At 35.9% G+C, this 24,095-nt stretch overlaps 1 protein-coding gene and 1 long non-coding RNA gene across 2 annotated transcripts in view; one reads left to right on the forward strand and one right to left on the reverse strand.

The window, feature by feature from the left end:
• LOC145687772 (inactive hydroxysteroid dehydrogenase-like protein 1) overlaps positions 1–10,024 on the reverse strand; it is an 89,584-nt gene extending 79,560 nt beyond the window's left edge. Inside the window, exon 1 of the mRNA XM_081761211.1 lies at positions 9,778–10,024. Coding sequence (XP_081617337.1) covers positions 9,778–10,000 — 223 coding nt within the window. The 5' untranslated portion in view covers positions 10,001–10,024. The remainder of the gene's footprint in view (positions 1–9,777) is intronic.
• Positions 1–24,095, forward strand: part of LOC145687773 (uncharacterized) — a 152,242-nt gene that overhangs the window by 104,712 nt on the left and 23,435 nt on the right. The gene's annotated exons all lie outside the window — the stretch shown is intronic.

Below are 24,095 nucleotides of genomic sequence, written 5' to 3' on the forward strand. Positions count from 1 at the left end.
CAGCTTTCTTCAGTTTCAAATCTCCGCAGCGACCAAAAAAGGATTTCCCTTGTAGAAATATAGTAAGAAAGTAAAGTATTCTTGTAGCATTAAGACAATAATAGTTGTATCAATGGTGTGGGGTGACCAATTGCTAATATGGAGAGTAAATAGTAGAAAAAAATGAGAGGATGTAATAGGATATGAATATTTTTAAAGGGATTAAGAGCTTTTTGGTGCAGTAAGTGCTTATTTGTAGCCGTAGTATAATAGCATGGAGATTCACGACCAATCTTCAAAATAAAGAAAAGCTATAATATGATGACCTAGATACTCTCGATCTGCGCATGAACTAATATAGTGCTTAGACTCTAATGTTTTTGGAATAATACAATAGTAAAGTAATTCTGCTTAAGTGTATAAGTATCTGAAATATTTGTAATGATAGAACATTACAAATGACCATTAATATATTTCAAACTAGGAAAATAGATCTTATTAACACGTTACGTTTATATACAGTAAGTGTATTACTTATTTTGCCATTTTTCCTTTTACTATTCTACTAAATTTATTTGTAGTTTGCAGTAATAAACTGTAATATGAAAAGATTCCTTGAAGCTTCCAATGCAACTCACAGAGCAATACAGACCTGTGACGCACGCCAAAACCCTTGTCTGTGCTGCCGTGACGTAAGCAGCTCATTTTTCCATTGTTTCAAGCGTTGTATCTCCGTAACGAAGAAATATTTTTCTGAGAGTTTTGGTATGTGGTATATTGAAGACTAGTTCTATACGATGATGTATTTAAATTACAACCTTTGATCAAAAAGGAAATGTCCATTTCAATACAACCAGCTCCAAACTTCCTACACCACTTGTGGACGTTCTTAACACCCAGGCACGACTTTTCATAAACTTCTGTTAATTGGGGATGCGACAAATTTCATCGGTTTAACGCCTTTTGCTTTCAGAAAACAAATAATTGAGCGAACATCGCATTTGGTGGTACCGCCAAGCGGGAACTCCATTACAAACGAGTAGCAAGTCAAGACTCAGCGTCCAACGTTGTTCGCGCAAGCTTGTTTGGGAGTGGGAAACATCAAACACAACAGTGTTGCCAACAGCTGCACGAATAATTTCCCTGCACTCCAACCTTACTTTTGTCATTACTTTTGGGATTAACCTCGTATAAACGAATATATCCTGAGTGACTGTCACCCCAGGCCAAACCGCTTAAGCTAGAAATTTGAAATTTAAACAAGGCATTAGATTTGTGATTATAGTACCATAAGGAATGTTTTTTCTTTGGAATTGTTGAAAGTTAAAGACTTGAAATTTGGTTTTTGGATTTTTTGTTTAAAATAATAAGAAAAATGCTTCAGTGTTTTCTTGATATTTGACCTAAAATGGAAGAAAATGAATGGGAAGAGAAAGGGGCGAGAATTAGGATTATTATAGTGAGTTCCTAACTAGGATTCTCTTAAAGTTAGAGACATCAAATGTAGTATTTGGGATTTCTCATTATAATAACAATATACATGTTCAGCGTTTTACGATATTTGACCTAAAACAAAAGAAAAGGGCTGGGCAGGGATAAAACGATTTTATTAGAATTTATAATAAGTTGTCAATATCTCGGAATCACATTATGTTAGAGACATGGAATTTGGTATTTTGACTTTTTATTTAAAATAATTTAAAATAATTTCAGTATCTTTTTATACATGATCTAGTAGGGAAGAAAAGAAGTAGGAAGAAAGAAGAGTGAGCTTACGGTATAGTACAGGGTGTCCGATATACAATGCAGCCCGGAATTTGGGATACTAGAACTTTTGAACCTGAAGCAATACACAAATAATGGTTATAACAAAATGAAGATTTGTTCATGCATATATTTTTAAACTAGGAAGCAACGACTGAAGTACACTAGGAACCACACAGTGTTGCCGGATGCAACGGAATGTGTAAATCATTTTTTTTTAAATTTTTTTACAAAATACTTAAATTGACTCACAACTCATACGTGTGGATGTTCTGTCGTTAATTTTTAGTTCGTTTAGTTGGAGTAGCTTATAAACTATAGAGCAGAAAAAATAATTTTTCATTTTTACGAATAACTAATCGGATAAGGCCTCTGTAAGGGGGAACAAGAGAAATCGTAGTTTTCATAAATTAACACTCTGAATTGGCAACATTGCTAATGTTTCAGTGCATTAAAAGACGTGTTAAAGACCTGTCCCCATTATGCAATTCTTGAAAACAATGAAAAAGAAACTTTGAAAATATCATGATAAAACATTTACTTACATGCACCCTTTAGTTGTTTTTCGATGTTTGTGTTACTGTATCGTCCTTACCTTGCAACACTGCATAACAAGTGTGGAATGGAAATTTTCGTTTTACTTGCAGATTTGGAATACGTAATAATGTTACGGAATGCAATTTGAAAAAAGCATAACTTCATGTTGGATTGGCAACACTGTTAACTTTGTTGTATTATAGACTAGGCCAGACAATATATCCTTGCCGATACTATTTAATCCTGCATGATACAAAATTTAATCGTATATAGGAAAGGGGGGCAAGAGTACGCAAATTTTAATTAAACTTATATATTTTGGTAAAAAATAGTTGCAACGGAAAACTTTTACATGGAACACAAAACTTGAACTCTCCTTTACGAAATGTGAACTTAACTTTTATATACCTCTATTCTTAGAGGAACTAGAACTCATAAAATGAAAACATTCAAATTCGTACTCTTGCCCCTATATGTGGGGCAAGAGTACGAAATCAAAGGGGCAAGAGCACGCACCCAAAAGAGCATTAACTATTTTCACAGATGAAGGTGCTTACTCCTTTACATGATGTGCATTGTTCATGCCACCATTCATGGCATCTTGCGCACTTGATTCAGTCTTCTATTGGTGGATCAGTGTAGATGATATTGCATAATGGACATCGTACACTACTTCTTCACTGACCTGAGGAGTTGTAGCTACAAATTCGGTTGTAGCTTTCCTGGTGCAAGATGATGTTTGCCTTTGCTCTTTGGAGGGCGCCGTTTCGGAAGTAAGTTCTGCTTGAAAGGAGAGGATGTCAGAATCTCTGACTTCGAGAAGATCAAGATCTACTGGTTGAGTGCTTGGTAGCAGTTGGAGGAGGACTGACAACCACCAAAGGAGTGCATGATGTAGATGGTCCACATGGGCCCCTGCTTACCTCCAGTAAAGATCAGTTTACTGGTTGAAGGTTTGGTAACCGATGAACGAGCAGCCAGCAGAGAAGTGTTTGATGTGGACAATCTGCATGAGCTCCTGCTTGCTTCTAGTGAGAATCCAGTGTTACTGGTTGAAGGTTAGGTAACAGATGAATGAGAACGAGCAACCGGCAGAACAGTATTTGAAGTGGACAGTCCGCATGAACTCTTGCTTGCTTCTAGTGAGGATCTAGCGTTACTGTTTAAAGGTTTGGTAACAGATGGAGGAGGACGAGCAATTGGTAAAGGAGTGTTTGATTTGGATGCACCGCATGGGTCCCTTTTTACTTCCAGTGAATCATCCGATGAACGATTTTGGGCTCTATTCAGGTCTGATGCTTGATTTGTTGCTTCAGGAATGCTTTCGTCTTCAGACCTGGCTTCTACATTTAAGTCTACCACATCCACAATAGAAGGAAGAAAATCTTCTTCAGTGAACAAATCTGGATTCAGTAGGACAACTCCAGATTCTTGAAGGCTGGATAACAATGGTTGCAGCTTGTAGTAAGCCTCAGTAAACAAGCTCGCAACTTGGAATTATGTGGGATGGATGATTCCTCATCCATTTATCACACGCTGTTGAATACCAGGATTTCAGCGGGTCAAAAAAGGAGCGATCTAATGGTTTCAAATTATGACTGGGATTTGGTGGTAAACTCAACACCACTATCCCATTTTGCCTGCAGAAATCAATCGCTCCGATTGAAATGTGAGAGGTCTGATTGTCAACAAGTAAAAACACCTTTTTCGTAACCAAATTTGATCGCACATGTTGGTGTAAATAATATAACCATTCTACGAAAAGTTGTGAGTTGATGAACCAGAATTAGATATTCCCACAGAACCTGGCGGCGAGCCATCGAATAATTCTTGTGTCATTTGTTTTGTGGGGAATATCTTCGGAATAAAGGAACCAGATGCACTCCATGAAACAGCTGTTATGTTAACTCTAAAATCACTAGACAGTTTTATTCACAACTGATTTTTAGTCGACTTTTGGAACTTTATGAGGAACTGTATTTATGCCAGTTTCGTACATGTTGTAGATATCCCGTGGAGAAAAACCGTTTTGTCTTACAAGAGTTTTAGACAATTAAAAAAGCATTCAACTTGTGGCTTGCTAAAACCACGAGCTCTCCCCAGACCAGTCTTTGAAGGCTGTTGCAAAGCAATTGTTAAATGTCTACGACGGAAAGACTCTGTCCAATCTCTTTCTGCCATTCGATTCACATGGCTAAAGGATATGGGGCAACTAGTTACGTTTAGCAAAATTGTATGCCATTCTTCTTAGACCTTTTAAAGTTAATTCATAGAAGAGTTGATCCAGTAATGTGATATATTCCACTAATTCGTTCTCCATTTCTTCGGTAAATAGGCCTACTGGCTTTATTGTACCTAAAGACGTTGCAGATTCTCATTTAAAAAAAATCCTTAATTCTCCTCATATCAGTAATGGGAATGCATAGGATACAAAAAATCAGATAATATTTAGACCCTTTATAAAAATATATTTCCAAATTCAGCTTATTCCATCAGTTACAGAATGCTTGTCACCTACGAGGGTAACTTGAGAACTTCTAACCAATCTTTGATGAAGCTACATATTGTCAAATGTTAGGTTAGCTTCATATATCTTTATAGGATCCCATACCAATCATTGGACTGATACCGCCTTATGCAGAGTCGTTTTAACGTATGATTACTAAAGGACTGACTACTACAGGAAACATACGGTAGTCGAACTTTTTAGTATGGCACTAATCACGCGTCAGAACGACTCTGCATAAGGCCCATTGAAATTTCTTACTGAAGACTACTGACATTTAAGATAAAAGAGGACAAAGCATAGTATTTCTGAAACCTGAATAAAATAAGCAAGCGTAACGTTATTCAATAACTGCAGATGTCACTATCTCACACGTTTATCTGTTTCGAAAACAAACACCACCTTAGATACTGTTATGTAAGGAATGGTATTTAGAATAAAAATGTATTCCTCGTACATAAGAAAATATCAGGATTCTTCAGAATTCTTAACGTTAGAGGCTACATATGGGAACCAGTATTCGTAAAGTTTGCCGTCACTCTCTATTACAACGGAATCTACATTCTTTTTTGATTGTTAGTTCTAAATCAAATTGGATTCTTTTTCATAGAACAGAAAAGGCAAGAGTACGCACGCGTACCCTTGCCCCGTAGGTATCTGCGTACCCTTGCCCCCTCACTACACAATTGACTTTCCCGTGATGTTGTACAGCCAACTCTTGGAAGAAAGGCAATTTACTCCATCCTGTCAAACAATGGATATGTTAGAAACTAACGATTTATAGTACTTTGAAATCGTTATAAAATTGTGTAAGTTATTCATTAACTACTTATGTCCCAATATTATATCAAACTATTAGAAAAACATAAATAATTACCTAGATAGCTTGTAGTTTGCCGCAGCACACTCAAACTTGTTTAGGTTCTAGACGCCATTAACATCAAACTCCACGTGGCGCATTATTGCCATACGCGAATATATTCACCTGATTTTAGGGAATCGTATCCTTACCCCCCACGTACTCTTACCCCCCCTACTCTACTATTCATTAGTTTAAAAGCTACAAGGCCGTACGAAGATGAATACTTCACTTTGAATATATATATATATATATATATATATATATATATATATATATATATATATATATATATATATATATGTAAATCAGCGTTTCGTGGTGCATCCGTTGCGTGACTTTTGCCCGTAATGATTTTCTATTCGTAGTTCTTGCCCCCAAATTTGTGAGTACCGAAGCCAAACAAAAGCAGCAAGAGCGAACAAAAATGCTGAAGCAACTCGATAAAGCTTATGAAAGGGTTTTTCTTTTGTCTTGAGCTGAAACAAAGCGACATGCCATAATCGAAAAAATAGTGTGTGTATATGCACTAACTTTTTATATATAAAGAGCTATGCATTTATGTCCTTCATTTGATATTTCCCCGAAAAATCAGTACATTATATATAGTACAAGATTTTCCAAACTTCCAATCGGGATTAAATCTGGCACTGTGGTATACAGTGACTTGCTATTATAAGTGTGTGAAATACGTTGTGGAGGTTTTGGGTTTCTGAGTTATAGACTGTCAAATTTTGCATTGAATTTTCGAAAACAAACACTAATACACTGAGGTCATTCGATTGGGATTACACTTAGCATGGTTGTAAAATTTAACCTTCGATACGCATGTAAAATATCATGTTGCGGAAGTTTTTCATTCATGAGATATGGGCGGTCAAAATTTTCGTCATATTATCAAAAACAAAAAACCTATATATATATATATATATATATATATATATATATATATATATATATATATATATATAGTGTAAACCATCCGATTGAAATCAAATTTGACATGGAAACAGGTCTTCACCTGAAATCTTATGTTGTGGAAGTTTATGGTTCCCGAGTTATATGTGGTCAAATTTTGAGTCATATATTCGAAATTAAAAACCAATCCACGAAATTCATTTGATAAGAATCAAACTTAACATGGCGGTAGAACTTGACTTCTTGTATACGGGTGTCAAATCCCATGTCAAGACTTTACGTTCCTAAGGTATGGGCGGTCATATTTTGCGTCATTTTTTCGATAACAAAATCTTATATATATGTAAAAAATCCAACCAAGACTAACTTGACAAAAGGTAAACCTTGACCTAGTATGTAATTGTATGGAAACTTATGGAAGCTTACGGTTCCCGAGTTACGGGCGTTAGAATTGTGCGTCATACCTTCGAACCAAAACGAAACAGTTTGCTGATCAGCATATCCCGAACGATTTTTATTTTACAACCATCATACGGAAAGGAATTGACTATTACAATTTGGATATCGATAGGCACTCGAGAAACAAATTTGGTTTGAAAGAAAATTTGATAAAGACCGCAATGATGGACAGGCTTGTTGCTTACATGTTCAGTTTTAATTCCTTGTAAAGACCATTCTTCGTAATTCTACTACAAGTGAATGGTTGATTTTTATAGTTATGAAGATTATGTATAGTTAATAAGCTTATTATTATATAAATAAAAGTCAAATGAAGGATGATTTTTTACCTTCATGACCATTTCACTTGTAAATATTGTATTTGAGATCAGAGGAAATCAATGAGTTTTATAGCTTCTGTAGTTTATTTCCTGTTGGTTGGATTATATGGCCTGGTTTGTTATGACCTTATCTCTTTTGTTCATTTCATTCAAAGCTGAGTAATTTAGAAAAGTAATATTTAATTTTTATTCTCTTTCTAAATATATATATTAAAGGAAAGGTCGGTATATTGAAGAAAATATAGTTTGCATGAACTAGTTTGCATGAAGAAAATATATTAAGCATGAACGGACATATCATTTCATTCTTACCTTTCTGTTCATGTGTTGTTCATCCATAAATGCAGAAATACTTATATTGCATATTTATTACACTTTCAGAGATTCATTCCAGTTTCAATGCTTTTGTTGAACTGTTTATGTATGACAGGTGCTTCTATTGTAATTGTATATAATTTTATACGCGAGGACGTAGACCGAGCAAATTTGGGTGTCTAAAGGCGAAATTCCCAGATAGCCGAAGGCTAGTGTATATATATATATATATATATATATATATATATATATATATATATATATATATATAAAATATATATTAAACTCGGAGGGTAATTGTCCCCCCTGAAGCCCCAAATGAAACCCATGAGTGACTCTATTTTAGTTAAATTGTCTGTGAACTATGAATCATAACCCTTAAGTTCAAAAGATTAAACCCTGTATATAAACTCTTCATTAAAAGTAAGCAATCTCATGTCGTAGGTTTTTCGAGAATTTCTGTTTTAAGAGGGAAAAAGGTTGCAATTTATAAAGATTCTTCCTACACATTGAAATCGACGTTGTCTATCCCATCATCACGAAAAAACGGCTGAACCAATTGAAATTAATTTTCTGTATACCTTACTCAGATATATTTTCAAATTGCAGAAAGTGTTTTCTGTGCTCATGCGTTTGAATTCAGAATAGTTTTTGTCCGTTATGAAGAGCCTACTAAACCTAGAAAGGAAAAGAATACCGCTCGAGTCCGTGTGTGAGAGATCTTTTTGCCGGGACAAAAAGTATGTCCGTGTTATGGAGAGGTGTCCGTTAATGAATGTTTCACTGTATAGATTCTATGGTATTGTTTAATATAGATATATCTATAATGTAGAGTGATATCTTGAACATTCTACATTAAAGAAATCGCTATAATGAGATTTATCCCCGCAAATTTTGGACGATGAAGTTATGGTTAGGAGAGATTGTGGTGCGCGTAGTTTCTGGTTGCAAGTTTTGGCCGCGAGGTTTCGTTACTCAAACTATTACAGACAATGAAGAGCGAATTGCCTTTTGCCTTCACTTAACGCAGTCTATTAATTTTAGGTTTGTTAGTACTAGCATTTCAAAATTTTTAGTTTTTCTTTCATGTATATTTGGATTAATTGTTGGACTAGATATCCTTGTAAAATGCATTGCATTACTACATTCATGCTAACCGTTTCGTGAATCCTTAATTTTCCCTCGCAAATAAGCCCTAAGTACGATATTTGATCAAAATGAACAGCAGAACTTCCTTAAATTAATAACGAGGAATAAATAACGGGAAGTGTAATTTCAGTGTATAAAGTGTATTTAAAATCACAAAAGTATAGAAATGAAACCCATGTGTTTCACATAATTCTAAAGTATGCTTGCTGATTGAAATGGCACATTTCTTCTACTGTGAAAGTTAAAAATTGCTTCATTTTGTTTCTTTATCTCGTAAAGTTATATTAATGAGTTATATCAGAAAATATCATGTTCAAGAACAGAAGGCATGTTAATCTATATACAAATTATTTAACATGACTTAAAAAGAAAACAGACACACACAGGTGAAGTTCGTGTTGATACTTATTTTCTGCTTAGTAACACATTTTCCTTGTTTTGATACTAGTAGAAAAATCCAGTGTTATATTATATGTAATTCATAATTTAGTAGATTTAAGAAAAGTGTTTTAATCATAATAACTCATTAAATTTGTGTTAGTAAGGCGTCTACAAACACTTCTAACAACATTTGCTCATGACACTAATATTGCAGAGATCTAAAAGCATTTACAAACTATAAAATCCTGTCTTAATACAGTATTGGTAATGGCAATTATGATGGCTTCAGGCCTTGGCTGTTCTTAATCTGTTTTGCAGCCACAGTGCCTCAGCCAGTTTTTCTCTGTTTCATAGATATGTTAAGCTATTAAAATAATGTTATTCATTCACCACATTCCTTTCAAATTAAACCTTAAAATATTGACAGTTTCATTTAATACTGTTCTTTATATATATATAAATACAAGTTCCTCTTTGACTAATAATAAGTACTCTACAATTGAGTAATTAATGTCTTGTTTCGGACTATTTATAACATATTTAAGAAGCTTTACAATATCCAAAATAATAAAGTAATAAAGTTAACTTACCTGCCCATACTCCATAAGATTCGAGGTAATTACTTTCTTGAAAATGAGATAGAATGTAACCGCGGAACGTTTCGATTAATGTACAGGCACTGGAGATAGCCCATTTTATCAGTAAGAAGTATCCAATAACAGCTAAAAATTCTTTAGTTACTACATAACTTACGAAAAACACCGTAAGAAGACAGATAACAATTGTTACAGACTTCAACGACACTAACCCCATGGTTATTGAACACTGAACGCAACTCGAGAAAGATTAAACTTCAATGACCTCTTCACCTGTATCTTCCGTTTCCCACGTTTGACACTCCGGAATAACGTCACGTGAGAATATTGAAAATTAATTGTCTCGCAGATTGAATTCGGTATGCAAACCAGGAATATCCATTTTACTATTGGCTGAGTTGAGGTCAACCACCGACCGGAAGAGGACACCTTCCTCATTTAATTGTTCTAGAATTCTAACAATATATATAAACAGCATTTAAGACTTCGCATTAACAATGAAATTCACCAATGACATCATTAGAAGTATGCTAATACATTACTAGAAAGTTTCCACTCTTTCTGCTCATTGTTAAAGTTATACTTTACTGAGTTATCAAAATCAATGAACTTAATATGTTAGCAGGAAGTTTAAATATATCAATTGCTTTCTGATCTTGATTGAGAAGTTATGGTTGAAGTTCAGATATACAATTGAAGCATTCCACCGAATAACGCTGTATGCAACATTTTGAAATGTCCTAAGTTACCAATAAAATCGTAGTGTATGGAACATGACTGACAAACTAGATATTCGTAAGGAAAAATATTGTTGAACCATTGACAATATGCTTTCATAATATTTTATCTGTTTTCTTGCTTGTAGTCCATGAAGATACTACAGGTTTTCTCCGTTTCTATAGAATTCACTGAAAAGTGTTATACAGCTTTATTCATTAATGTGCTTCAATTCTTCCTTTTATTGTTGGCATGATTGTTTTATCATACAATATTTCTTATTTTAGGGAATTTGGTAAAATTTTACTACCTTAATGATTATTTATATAGGGTCTATACATGTTTCACTTCGATTTCGTTGGTTGGTGGATTGGTTTTCAGGAACACCGGAATTAAACGAAGCATGAATGTGCAGCTTAACATGGGATACAAACCACATGACTTCCCACCGAAACCGAAGACTCCAGCGCTGACTTGAGACTCGTCAAATCTCGGAAAGATGGACATGTCCTTTCTTGTGTCTAGTACCTAATATTCTGTTTTGTCTCATCTTGTAAAAATAATACAAAGTAAAAGCTCGTAACAATAGAAATACTAAAAGAAGGTTCTGGCGACATTTTTAAATTGAATCATGAAGGCTCCCTTTTGTAGTTGAATAGTTAATGTTTTCTGTGTGCTAGTCTTGGATCATGTGGTTTGGAATTCACGTTACTGTAAGTCTATCTCATGCAGCTTTGGTACTGAAGCGGGACGTTAAATTTCAAGGATTTACACGAATTATGGATTATCTTACAACTACTGAAGTAGTTATCTATAAAAAACAAGTTGTTAATGACGTTTTCGAAAATTTTTGTCTGAAGTCCACCATGTGAATAAACTACCCTTTCTGGATTTCTCCAAAGTTGTACCATATTTTAGGGTTAGTAGCAGTGACGTAACTACAGGGTCGCTGGACTGTCAAAAGACCAGGGACTCAAAAGATGAAAAGGGTCCACCTTTGATCCAGTAGATTTGTTTGCTTATTTTATTTATTTGTTTTTTGTTTTCCAGAAATCGTTCTTACTATTAAAGAAAATAAGTATGATATTCACATCTATATTTATTATAGTGTATCTCACTCAAATCTTAAGTTATTATGGTAACGAACGCGCAATATTTCAGTCTTATATATAGGCAATATCACAATGAAATAATAATAAGCGTTTTTTGCGCACAATATCAACAGTCTTCTGTCTAGCACAGATAACCAAAAAGAAACTTTGAAGGAAGTTAATCCAACAACATGGGGCGAAAGGTTTGAGGCAGTTGTTGCTGAAAAGCGAGATTTCAAAACGTTCCAAAAGCTTTTTCGAAGTAATTTTGTTGAGATCTAAATCTGGCAAAATGAAAAGAAAAACAAGCTGTGGAAAAGCATATTAAGAACTATATCCTTATTTCTCCAATGGCTTTCCTTTGCAAAGTATTGGAGGTCACTTCGTGCCCAACGCCCTTCAATCGAAAAGTATGTATTTATCAAAAAGAGTACAACTTTTACAAAAGTGTCTTGAAGAGCTGAAAAATTATCGTAATAAATTTGAAACAGAGAAGGATAAGACAAACTTAAAAGCAAATAGCTAGTCCCGTCAGGTTGAAAATCTGAGTGACACTGGTCTTCCACATAAAGCTGATAAGTTTGCAGAAACATACAACAAAGATATTTCTAAAGCATTTTCACGAGAACTTTTAACTATGCCTTCGGCTTTTAAGTGACAACAATAAGTGAAAATTCACTTAGTTTCATCCAGTTTTCTTGAAGTTTGTACAGCTTTGATGTTGTTTCTGACGATTCCTATCACAACTAAGATGGTAGAAAGTTCATTCTCTACACTTAAAATAATAATAATGAACTATCTGATAACCACTGCAAGTCATGCATAGAACAGTTCTTTTCTAGGAAGCTGCACATCAAAGAAGTAATCGACAACTTTTTCAAGCAAGAGGGTAGGAATTTGAAAGTACAAAAATGTTATAGAGTATTACATTTATAAAAATAATAACTTATAGAAATAAATTGGATATATGATATTTTATGCTTGTATTTAGAGTTGCATATTTCTAATATGTGGAGCATAAAAATAATCCAATTATCATAAAATGAACAAGAATATAAAATGTCAATTGTGAAAATCACAAGAGGGGGCCATCATAAAGGTCTGCTAGGGCCTTCCAAACTTCTAGTTACACCACTGGTTAGAAGTAACGTTCTTTCATAAAATACTAGCTGAAACTTTTGTTCTTTCTACAAGGAAAACATGTTTATGGAAAATATTTGAAACCCCTTCCACCCCTTAGAATACAATTTCAATGAAAATGTAATGATAAATACTCATAATATACGTACTCTACTTTTGATATTAAATTTGAACCTCCCTACCCCTTTCAAGATACACCATTTAATAAAAGTGTTATGATAAAGAGCCATCTCGAGGTAGATACTAGCCATGTTCCAAAATTCATTTAAAATGTTTCGCCCATTTTCCTGTGATATGATCACAAACAACAAGAAGCGTCAATTTCAATGTGACGAAAGTAAATAAAGAAATTGCCCCTTTCACCTATTAAATCGGAATTTTCGAAAACTTCAAGTACACTTGTCCGTTTATTTAAAACGAGGAGTTCATGCAGGACAAGTCAGAATGATGTACCCGATTTCAGAAATTTATCTTTGAAACCTAATAAACATATATGTTATTGTGAGACACGTGTTCAAAGTTTAGTTTCTACGCAGTGTTTCCACTTTCTACCACTAAGTCAGCAGCGAGCATGAAATGAATTATTGTTGATACTGACTGCAACACGTTACAAAAGGCTTAGCAGGAGATAGGCAACCGGCTTCAGTGAGCCGTTTTACGAGAGATACTCACATAAAACACTTGCGATATGTTTGAAGAAAACGTGTTATCTTTCTTACCAAATGTTTCGCAATAACACATGATTTTTAGATTTCACAGAATAAATTTCTGAAATCGGGTCCATCATTTTGACTTGCCCTGTGTACCTAAATTTAACCTTCCTAAATCGACGGGGTGGTGAGATGCTGTGTTTTTGGCATAAATTTTGAATACTCTCTGGCCCTTTAGAATTCGCCCTTTAATCAAATAATTTAATAAAACTCTAGCTCGAGATAGGCACTAGCTACGCTGCTTCAAAACTCACTTCAGACTGTTTAGCCGTTTGCAAGTAATGCGATCACAAACAACGGGAAAGTCATTTACCCGTGCGAAGAAACAATTTAGAAGCTTCCGTGCTTCACAATCTTCAGCTGACCTCTTCCTCTTCACATACATTTTTTTTTTGTTTTCATATCGTCCGTCAATTGTGACCTCCTTCTCCCCTCCCTCTCTTTCCTGCCACCATATCCTTTAACACTGATACAGTTTCTTCTTAGCCACTGTTCCAACCAGTTTCTCTTCCTCTTCTCAATAATACGTAAAACTGTTCTTTTCTTCAGCTACATCTCTAACACTCTCTCATTCGTTTTCCTTTCGATCCACCTAATTTTCCCCATTCTTCTCTACACCCACACTTTGAAAGTTTTCTTCTGTCGTTTTTCCATTGTTTTTGCCGAATAATGTCCATCTTTCTGACCCATAAAGCACAATACTCCAAATGAGGCATTTTATAAATATTTTTCTCAATTCTTGATTTCGTCCTTGCATTTATTTCACGTTTCCACTTCATATCATCACTGACAATACTACCCAGGAGTAGTATTTTAGCATGAATTTTGACCCCGCCCTTTCACTTCCTTCTTTAGAATCCATTTTAGTCAAAGTGACATAATAAAAGCTCAGTTCGAGATAGGTGATAACTATATTCAAAAGTTAATTTCAAACGCTTTAGTCGTTTTCTTCTGATGCAATTCCACATAGATAAGTTTCATTTTCTTTCAGGCTATGGATGAACAAAATTGTTGGTGTCGCTTTACCAAATTAAGCCATGTCACGGAAGAATTACCTCACCATTTAAACTACAGTAGACTGTCTCTTCCGCCGTTTTCTGTTGATCGGTTATTTTGAATTGAACTTCCATTTTCAGTACTGGTGCTATATAAAACTGCATTTTTCGAAAGAAATGGATTATGCATATTACAAAAACAAAATATAATCAGGGTCAGGATCATATATTCGTCACTCATTCATCATTGTGTCGTCTGTACAGTCAGTCATTCATCCAATTTTATTCAAGTTTCGCGACAGCCAGTTTTCATGTTGACAGAAAAGATACAGGCCCAGAAAAAAAGAAAATGCATTAAACACCTATTCTTCTTTAACCATTTCTTTTAAATTCCAGATCACAAAAAATATTCATGAGAGAAAATTTGATGCACAACATTAAAAGACGCAAATAATATTATTACTACATATCCATAGGAAAACAATGAGCTATTGGGATAGCATCATGGTCAGATCTAAGCCCGGGATCAGGACAACATGTCTCCGTTTGAGGTAATCAGAATTCGAAGTTAATGGTACTTCATTTTGGTACTAATATATAATTATATAACTATTGTATAAAATATATTTTGGAAATTTGCTAGAGTTAAATATGCCTGTTATGTATGTTTTCTTTATTCATTTAAACTGTTTCAGACAATTTTGTACAAAAATATATTAATGTTATTTGTATTAGATTTTTTTTAACTAATTTTTTCACTGAGTGGGTAATAGGGTGGGTCGAATTTCAACTTTTTTTTCGAAAATCGGTTTGGCAAAGCGGTTATAGGGTGCATTTTAGTGCCACATTCCTTTCAGAATTTTAAGTCAACGCCTTCATGTGCTGCATCGAGGTTTTATGAAAAATATATGCAACACGCATTACACGGTACCATATTTCACGTTTTTAACTTGTAAAATACATATCATCCACATAAAGCAGAAATGTGCTAAGGGCCACTTTCCTTCATTTCCAACTAAATGCATATCTCGACTACCCATTCCATGTTTAATGTTGGGCACAAAGGAGACAAGTGGCAGGAGACAATATAAAAAGTCTGCAGTGAAGACTGAATTCTAGAAGAAAGAAAGAATCGGAATTAACTAGGGTTTCATTCGTTTTTTTATACTCTCCTGAAAAATTTGCATTTTGGCGCTTAGGAACTTTCTGCTTTCTGGGGGCGATATATTCTCGTTTTTTCCTTTTTCTTTTCTTTCCTTTTTTTAAGATTCAGCCTTAGGGGCAGTTTGAACTATACTGTACGTAATTCACCTTCCCAAAGTCCACTCATGTGCAGTTTTTCGCTTACATTGGCCCAAATTTCAACGATTAAGACAAGAATTTTGCGTTTTTTTTATTTGTACAGGGTTGCTCGGAAGTGGGCGTACCCCGTTTAGTTTCAACTGTATTGTGCTAGTCATGGTAGAATGTCTGTTCACAGTTACCTTTAAGTCTTAAGTCTTAAGAGTCATAAACATCGGTATGATCACCATCCATGTCATAACACAGCTGAATTCTGCGCCAAGTTCTCGCAGATGTTTTATTGAGATACTCTCAAATCACGAGAGTGAAGGCGTGTTCCACAGATGCTCGTAATTCCTGCGTTGTATGATATCGAGTGTTTCTTATTTGTTGCTTTATAAAACCTCAGAGAGCATTGTCTGGTGTCGTTAGATCGAGACTTCTTGGAGACCAGGTAAAGGGAACTGGTAAAGATGCATAACCTCTTCCAATCCCGTGGTCAGGAAACGTCTGATTCAGGTAATTCCGCATGTGAATCGCGAAGTGTGATGGTGCTTCATTCTACTGTATCGAACAGTGTCTTTGATACCATTTTCTTCCAGTTGAGGCACCAATCACTCATTAAGCATCTCCAGGTAAATGTGGGTAAAACCTAAAACCGTCAGAAAACACCAATTAGGGGTACGCCCACTTCCGAAAAAAATGACTATTTTTAAGAGTAACAGTAGAATTCATTCTTTTTTACTGTAATAGATTTCATTCCAGCATTCTCGATCATTTATTCTTTGGTCAAAATAACCCAGAACCCACCAAGAGGATGTAACTGCACTTTGAGTTTCACCCACCGTAGTTCCGCCCTCCCGCCCTGTTTAATTTTCTGCAATGGCCTTACTTGCTTGCGTCTTCACTTAGTTGTTTTACTTTTCTAGATGACAGTATTTTTTCGATCCGAATGTTGGCATTTCTTTGCTAGAAATCAAGGCACAGCGAATGAATCCGTCGCGACTTGCCGGCCCACACACGGATTGAGAAGCTTGCGTCACCAAACGCACTATTCGCTCTACTGCTTGGGTATATCGTGGTCTGTGAAGAACCGTGGCATTTATGGAATTTAGGACGACTAGCCCAATTTCTATCCACTGAACCTAAGCAGATAGTATTGTCTGTATTTTCCGAGAATTAGCAGTTCCTAAAAGTAAATTTTGACGCGGGCGATTACTACGACATGGTGAAGTGGATGACCTTGTTCCCAACAGAGCCTCCACTCACAAAGATGCAACCTCCGACGACAAGGTTGAAGAAAATATTAAGTCCTGCAATGCTCGGAGAAGAAATAACTGCGTTACCATGCAATACCCAAGCAGTAGAGTAATGATGCGTTTGGTGACGCACGCTGTGCCTTGATTTCTAGCAAGGAAATGACAACATTCGGATCGAAAAAGGCTAAGCCACCTAGAAAAGTAAAGCAAGTAACTTAAGACGCAAGCAAGTAAAACCATTGCAGAAAATTAAACACGGCGGGAGGCCGGAACTCGAAGTACAGTCACCTCCTCGTGTGAATTCTGGATTATTTTGGTCAAAAGAATAAATGATCGAGAATGTCGATAATGAATTGCGTTTCAGCAATACATAAATAAATAAATAAATAAACTCTACTCTTAGGCTATTTTTTTTTGTATATACAATATATCGCTGTCCGGAGAAAGGATTTTTCTCAGTACATGTTCAGCATAAGGTAGCTAAAAATGTTTATTTTTAATTGGCTATTAACTTATATAACATTTTATTCAACTCAAAAACAATTCAATTCTAACTTCCCTGTAGTAATGCCAGACAAATTAACTTCTCGAAGGGATTTAGCCTAGTATTTTCTATATTTCTTAGATTTAATACTTTCAATTTATGAAAGTAGTTTTTTTTTCAGTTACCATGAAAATTCTGTAACACTTATTCCTGAAAGAAAACCCAAAGCAATTTATCTTTTTCCAATAGCACTTGACAACAAATTTTAACTTTTTTCATGCTTCTGTAAAGCAAAGTACACTTTCTTATGCAAATAAGGATGCTGAATAAAAACACGACAATAAAAATCCTGAATTGGTTCGAATTTAAGTGTAATCGACAGAAATACGTATGTGTCATGTAGTGTTGACTCTTTTAGATTCGTGAATTTTCTATTTGATTTTTCGCTTAAGTAGTTATTGCTTCAATTTTGTTCATCTGAGTATCGTGGTTCATATATCATTCGCTTCAGAATAAACCAAGCTTGCAAATGGTACTATGCGCATGTGTACATGATGTATACACGACTCTAAAAGTGCATTACCACCTGCAATTCTCCTTTTCCTGCAATAGCAGGCAACCCAAAAAGCTCGGCGGTTGGGTTGGTTGCGAATTCGAAAGGCGTTGGACAAAACCTCAATTTTGTCACAAATATATCAGTGTGGCAAACTGCAAATAAGGGAATAAAACAAATTGTTAAGAATGACAATTTTATTATTGTGATGGAGTAGGATGACATCAAAAGTTACAAAATGACTTACTTAAGCAGTTCAAACAAGATGAATGGTAAGAAACAGATATCAGAAGGTAGCATTTCTCTCTTTCCCCCCGCCCCACCCAAAAAAGAAACTCATAAAAAGAAAAAGTTACATAATATAAAAGTTTCATATAAAAGCCTAACAGCACAAAAACAAATATCTACACGAAACGAAAAAGACAAACACAGAATAGGGGACACCAGTGGCGTAGCAGACTTACGGCCTTCCCATGCAAGATAAAAAGACAAGACCCTAGTTGTAAACCCCATTGTTATAATAATAATAATAATAATAATAATAATAATAATAATAATAATAATAATTATTATTATTATTATTATTATTATTATTATTATTATTATTATTATTATTATTATTAAAAAGTCGTTTCCTTTTCTAAATCTCTGACTCTCCCTCAGAGCATAAATGCACATAGCGATCATGTGTGCACCTTTTGTCAATTAGCGGTCCCAAAGGCCAAAAGGGATGGAAATCTCCAAGGAAGAGAAACGAAAAACTTTCTTACGGTAAATTCTAGTTCAAAGTTCGAAGTACTTGCTTTTCCACGTGATTTTTTGTTTCTTTCTTCAGGGAACAAAAAAGTTCTAGCGCCTAAGAAATTACATCATATAATATTGCAAATTTGCAAGTGGATGTATTTACATTGCAATGTTTGGTAATAAAGATATTATGATTAGAAAACAATCTTGCAAAAAGTAAGTTTAATTTCTTCATCCATCGCAAGTCTTAGGGGACCTTTATACCTCGCATCCCCACTCCCCGAATATCGATATCAAAAATTTAGAATGATTATATTCATGTCCATATATTTGCGATATCGAATGTTGATATATGATAATATAGATATCGAAGATAGCGATATATCGACATATCACAGGCCCAGATTCCGAGAAGTGATGCTTGAAATATACCGGAATCAACAATCAAATTCTAAATAAGTTTTTCATTTCCGTATCCAATGTTGAGGGGGAAGGATGGGAGTCTACTTAGCTACAGAGGCCATATCAATTGTGTTCTCAAACCAGCCATTACACCCGCTATTATCAAAGTGTTAAGTCAGCCATTGTCTACGAGTTACCCCAGTTCCATTTGAAGTTTGAATTGAAAACCTGAATTACAAACCATCCCAAGACCACTCTTTTTCTTCGTATTTTTCGTTTTCTGTTTTTTATGTTAGCATCTATGTTTCAGGGCTATTCACTTGCATAATACGTAAGTCCAAGTCAAAACTTTAAAAAAAAAATCAAAATAATTTCAGCTAAACAGAATAGCATTCCAAGTATAATCTTCTTGTCTTTCTTCTAAAAAACAAAAAAGTACTCCGGTGGACTTCGGATGTTCTGCAATTCAGATCTTCAATTTTATTTACGGTCTTTAACCATCTTTAACTCGCAGGCTCCTTGCTTTCATAAAAAGCATTTGTTGTGTAGATTAAAATCAAAAATGAATTAATCTATATTCTTGGGAACTTATTGTTGCACCAACACACATATATACAGGGTGTAACAAAAAGGTACGGCAAAATTTCAGAGATGGATTCCTTATGGGTAGACAAGCAAAATCGTTCATATGACCATATGTCGGGAAATGTATCATTACAGAGTTACGGCCATTGAGCCGCCTAATGGTGGAAATAGTCATATTCTGGTCGCTCCTTAATGTGACTCAATTTAAACATCAATAACTCAGACCCTAATTAATCTAGGAAGATATTTTTGATATCTATGTATTTCTAAAGGACAATGCTTTCCGCCTATATATATAGGGTAAGTCAAAAGTCTTGGACACCTGCATAAGTTTTAAAATCGACGGGAAAAATAAAAAGTGATGATGGGAAAAGAGGTTTGATGAGGGGCTGCAACTTTTGGAGTGTATGTCATTCATGGCCGCCATCTCGAAACCCACCATTTTGCATTCAAGCCTTTTTTTAAATGGGAAAGTGTATGTCACATAAAATGACACTAGCTTGAGCTCAGAAATTTAGTGGTGTAATTTGTTTTTTTCTATCTTGTACAGTTTAGAAGTTATTAATGTTCAAAAGTGGGAAATTATCTTGATACTGACCCAGTTCTCTCTGTTCCAGGTGATCTAAAATAGGTCTGACACGTGAACAGAAGATCGAAATCATCCTTATATCAGCGCAACGCAGCTACCGAACAATAGCAGCTGACTACAACCGACGGCACTCAGACAGAGAACCGGTATCGCACAGCACGGTGTCTCACGTGATCACCAAATTCCGAGAGACGGGCTCTGTTCAAGATAGGGCACGTAGTGGGCGACCAAAGACTGCCACCAACGAGGAAACTGCAACGGCGATTGTTGCGTCGTTTGTGAAAAGTCCTACACGAAGTACCCGTCGTGTGTCCCTAGCATGTCCAATAAGCTAATCCTCCGTTATCCGGATATTGCACACCAATCAGTGGCATCCTTAAAAGCTGCACATGCAACATAAACTGAACGATGATGACCCTGATCGCCGGTTGGAGTTCTGCATGTGGGCTACTGAACAACACGAACTGGATCCTGCGTTTTTCAAGGGCATACTGTTCAGTGACGAGGCGTATCTCACTTTGAACGGGGAGGTTAATCGACATAATTGTCGACACTGGTGTGACTCAAATCCGATCTGGGTTCACCCGAGTCGAGAACATAGTCCAGCGAAGGTGATGGTTTGGTGTGGCATATGGGACACCCGCATCATTGGGCCATTTTTCAGTTACAACACCTTAACTGCACCACAGTATCTGATGCTGTTGCAGGACTTTGTGTTCCCTGCCACACTGAACGCTGACGGCATTTTCCCATCTTATTTTCAGCACGATGGACCCCTCCACACTATAGACTTGGTGTCCGTCAATGGTTGGATGAACAACTGCCACGGAAGTGAATTGGTCGCCGTGGTCCCGTGGAGTGGCTGCCCAGATCCCCTGACTTAACGCCCCTTGATTTTTATCTATGAGGACATCTTAAGCAGATAGTGTATGCTGAGACAATCTGTGATTTGAGACACCTGGAGGAACGCATCCAACAAGCCTGTGACCAAACTTCAGGAGACATCTCCTCCGTGTGAGACTCCAGTCAGAGTGGTTGCAGGGACTACAGTTGTGCATTGCACGAAATGGACAACACGTAGAACATGTAGCATTCAGTATCAAGGTAATTTCCCACCTTTGAACATTAATAACTTCTAAACTGTACTAGATAGGAAAAACAAATTACACCACTAAATTCCTGAGCTCAAGCTAGTGTTATTTGATGGGTCATACACCCCCTTCCCATTTAAAAAAATGACGTGAATCCAAAATGGCGGATTTCAAGATGACATACACTTCAAAAGTTGCGACCCCTCATCAAACCTCTGTTCCCATCATTACTTTTTACTTTTCCCGTGGATTTTCACTTATGCAGGTGTCCAAGGACTTTGGACTCACCCTGTATATTTTATGTATGTGTGGGAGTACCACGGTAGACATGGGAGGGTAATTACTTGTTTTTTGTTTGATTTTTGCATCAGCATTTTGGAGATGGCATTCCTTGGGGATACACTCATAAAATGCATATCAGCGGAAAGCTTAATTTTTGCAGAACACGTTGCTACTAAAATTACCTTCCTATCTTAATCAGAGTTTGATATATTGAGGTTTAAATTGAGACACATTAAGGAGCGACCAGAATGTGACTATTTCACACTAGTAGTCAGCTCAAAGGCCGTAATTCTGGAACGATGCATTTCCCGACATATGGTCATCGGAACGTTTTTGCTTGTCTACCAATAAGGAATACGCCCATGAAGTTTTGTCGTACCTTTTAGTTACACCCTCTATATACAAGATCCGTTTTGTTGATTTACGAAATCACTCTTTTTTCCTCAAACAATTTACAAAAAGGGTCTTGAATGAGATGGTCGCACAAGTAATGACATCCCGTAGCGTCGTTACGTAACACACACAGTATAAATAAAGCTTCAAAACCACAAATTGCAAGTTCTGCCGCAGATAATTCGGTAAGGTGTCTGCTTGTTGAGTGGGCAACCCAGATTCATATCACGCCTGGTACGGTTTGCTTTTTTTCCCTTTCAAAATACGTTTCTATATGTATATATTTCTTTTTAATAATTACTTTCTTGCAATCTTAAATTAGTCGGGGTTAAGTAGTCAGAAGATTAAAATACATGTATGACTACTTTATCCGTGTGTGTGTACTCATATATGTATCTTTACATATTTGTTTCTTTCTTGGGGCCGCGGCGGTTCAGTGGTAGAGCGTTCAACTTTGATGTTTGGGGTCCGGGTTCGATCCCAGTCACCGACAAGTGAACTTTGTGGTGGACAAACACCGTGTGCGTGAGTTTTCTCGGGGTTCTCCCGCTTTGTTCATTCCACCATTTCATTCATTACTCATCATCACCGTCTCCTTTAGCCTAACCGGCATAATCGTGGGACGTAAAACACAAAGATTTCATTAGTTTCTTTCTTTCAACTAGTGTTGCCACAAGGCCAGACAGAAACCTTTGATACGAGACACGAGACGAAACAGACTACTTGTCCCGTCTCGTTTCCCAGACGAGACGAGACGTCTCTTGAAATGCCTCGTATCGTCTCATGTCTCAAAAATGAAAAGACAGTTTTTGAAATTGTTTAAAAATTTATTAACTCGGAATAAATTATTGCCTTCGAAAGTATATCAGCGTTTATTATTTCAAATGAGGACTATCCTAAAAGAACAAGGAAGACCTAAAGTTATTTTTTTAAATGATTCTTACCAACAGCTTTCATTTCTATTTTCCAACCGATTCAAGTTTAAATATTTAGTGATACTGTTCCAGATTCAAGTAAAATGTTAAACCATTCTTTGAGATCAGTGTTTCAGAATATTTCATTCCGAGGGCTGGTGGTTATATCTATGTATAAAAATCCTTTATAGAAATACAAGTTCTCTTAATGCCAGTTTCATCAGCAACTAACCATTGTTCATGAGTTTTCTCGTTCCGAACAAAGACAGAAACGTGTAGGCCTTTTCCTGTACTAAGTTTGAAAGGATGTTGGTCTGACAATAAAATTTAGTTTCGTTTTTTTTTTGTTTTATGATGTTATTCGAACCAAAGTCATTTTTGAAATCAGAAAGTCACATGGGCCTTCTTATATTTTGAAGTGGCGCCAGAGGTTTTGAAAAAAGGATTTCAGAATAAGTGGGGAAGGTTTGCCTTTCGACTGTACCGACGATATTAACAAATATTCCTGTCGTAATAATTCATTATTGGAAACCATTGGCGCCCGAATAATTTTTAAGGGGCTCATCTCCTTGATTGCTATATTACGCCTGATATTTAATATATGTAGTTTGCTATATTACACATATATTTTCGTGAGCAAGGGCGGCCGGGCCCCTTCCCCCTCCCTTCGGGCGCCAGTGGTCGAAACTAAGTAGTCGTTGTTTTAGGCAGTGTTTCTTCCAGACATGTTTTTGGGATGCTGCCCCCTGGAACTCTAAGAGTACCCCCCACGGGGAGACCAAAATAATATATCTATAATAGAATAATACCAGCAGTACCCATGGAATCCTAAATATACCCTCCCAGGAACATTTTTTCTGAAAGAAACACTGATTGGAAGATTGTAGTCGTGTTGTGTGTTGTGCTGATAACCAAACAAAAGTGGTTAAAAGCTGTAATTTTAACAACTTTGTATAACAGCTCCTTTTTGTGGGACTCATTCGCTCTAGTGTTGCCACGAGACGAGACATTTCTCGTGTCTCGTCTCACGAGACTAGACAGCTTGAAGTCTTCTCTCGTCTCATCTCGTGGAAACACTACTT

Source organism: Thermobia domestica, chromosome 6, assembly GCF_964235325.1.
Source record: "Thermobia domestica chromosome 6, izTheDome1.hap1.1, whole genome shotgun sequence".
Taxonomy (NCBI): domain Eukaryota; kingdom Metazoa; phylum Arthropoda; class Insecta; order Zygentoma; family Lepismatidae; genus Thermobia; species Thermobia domestica.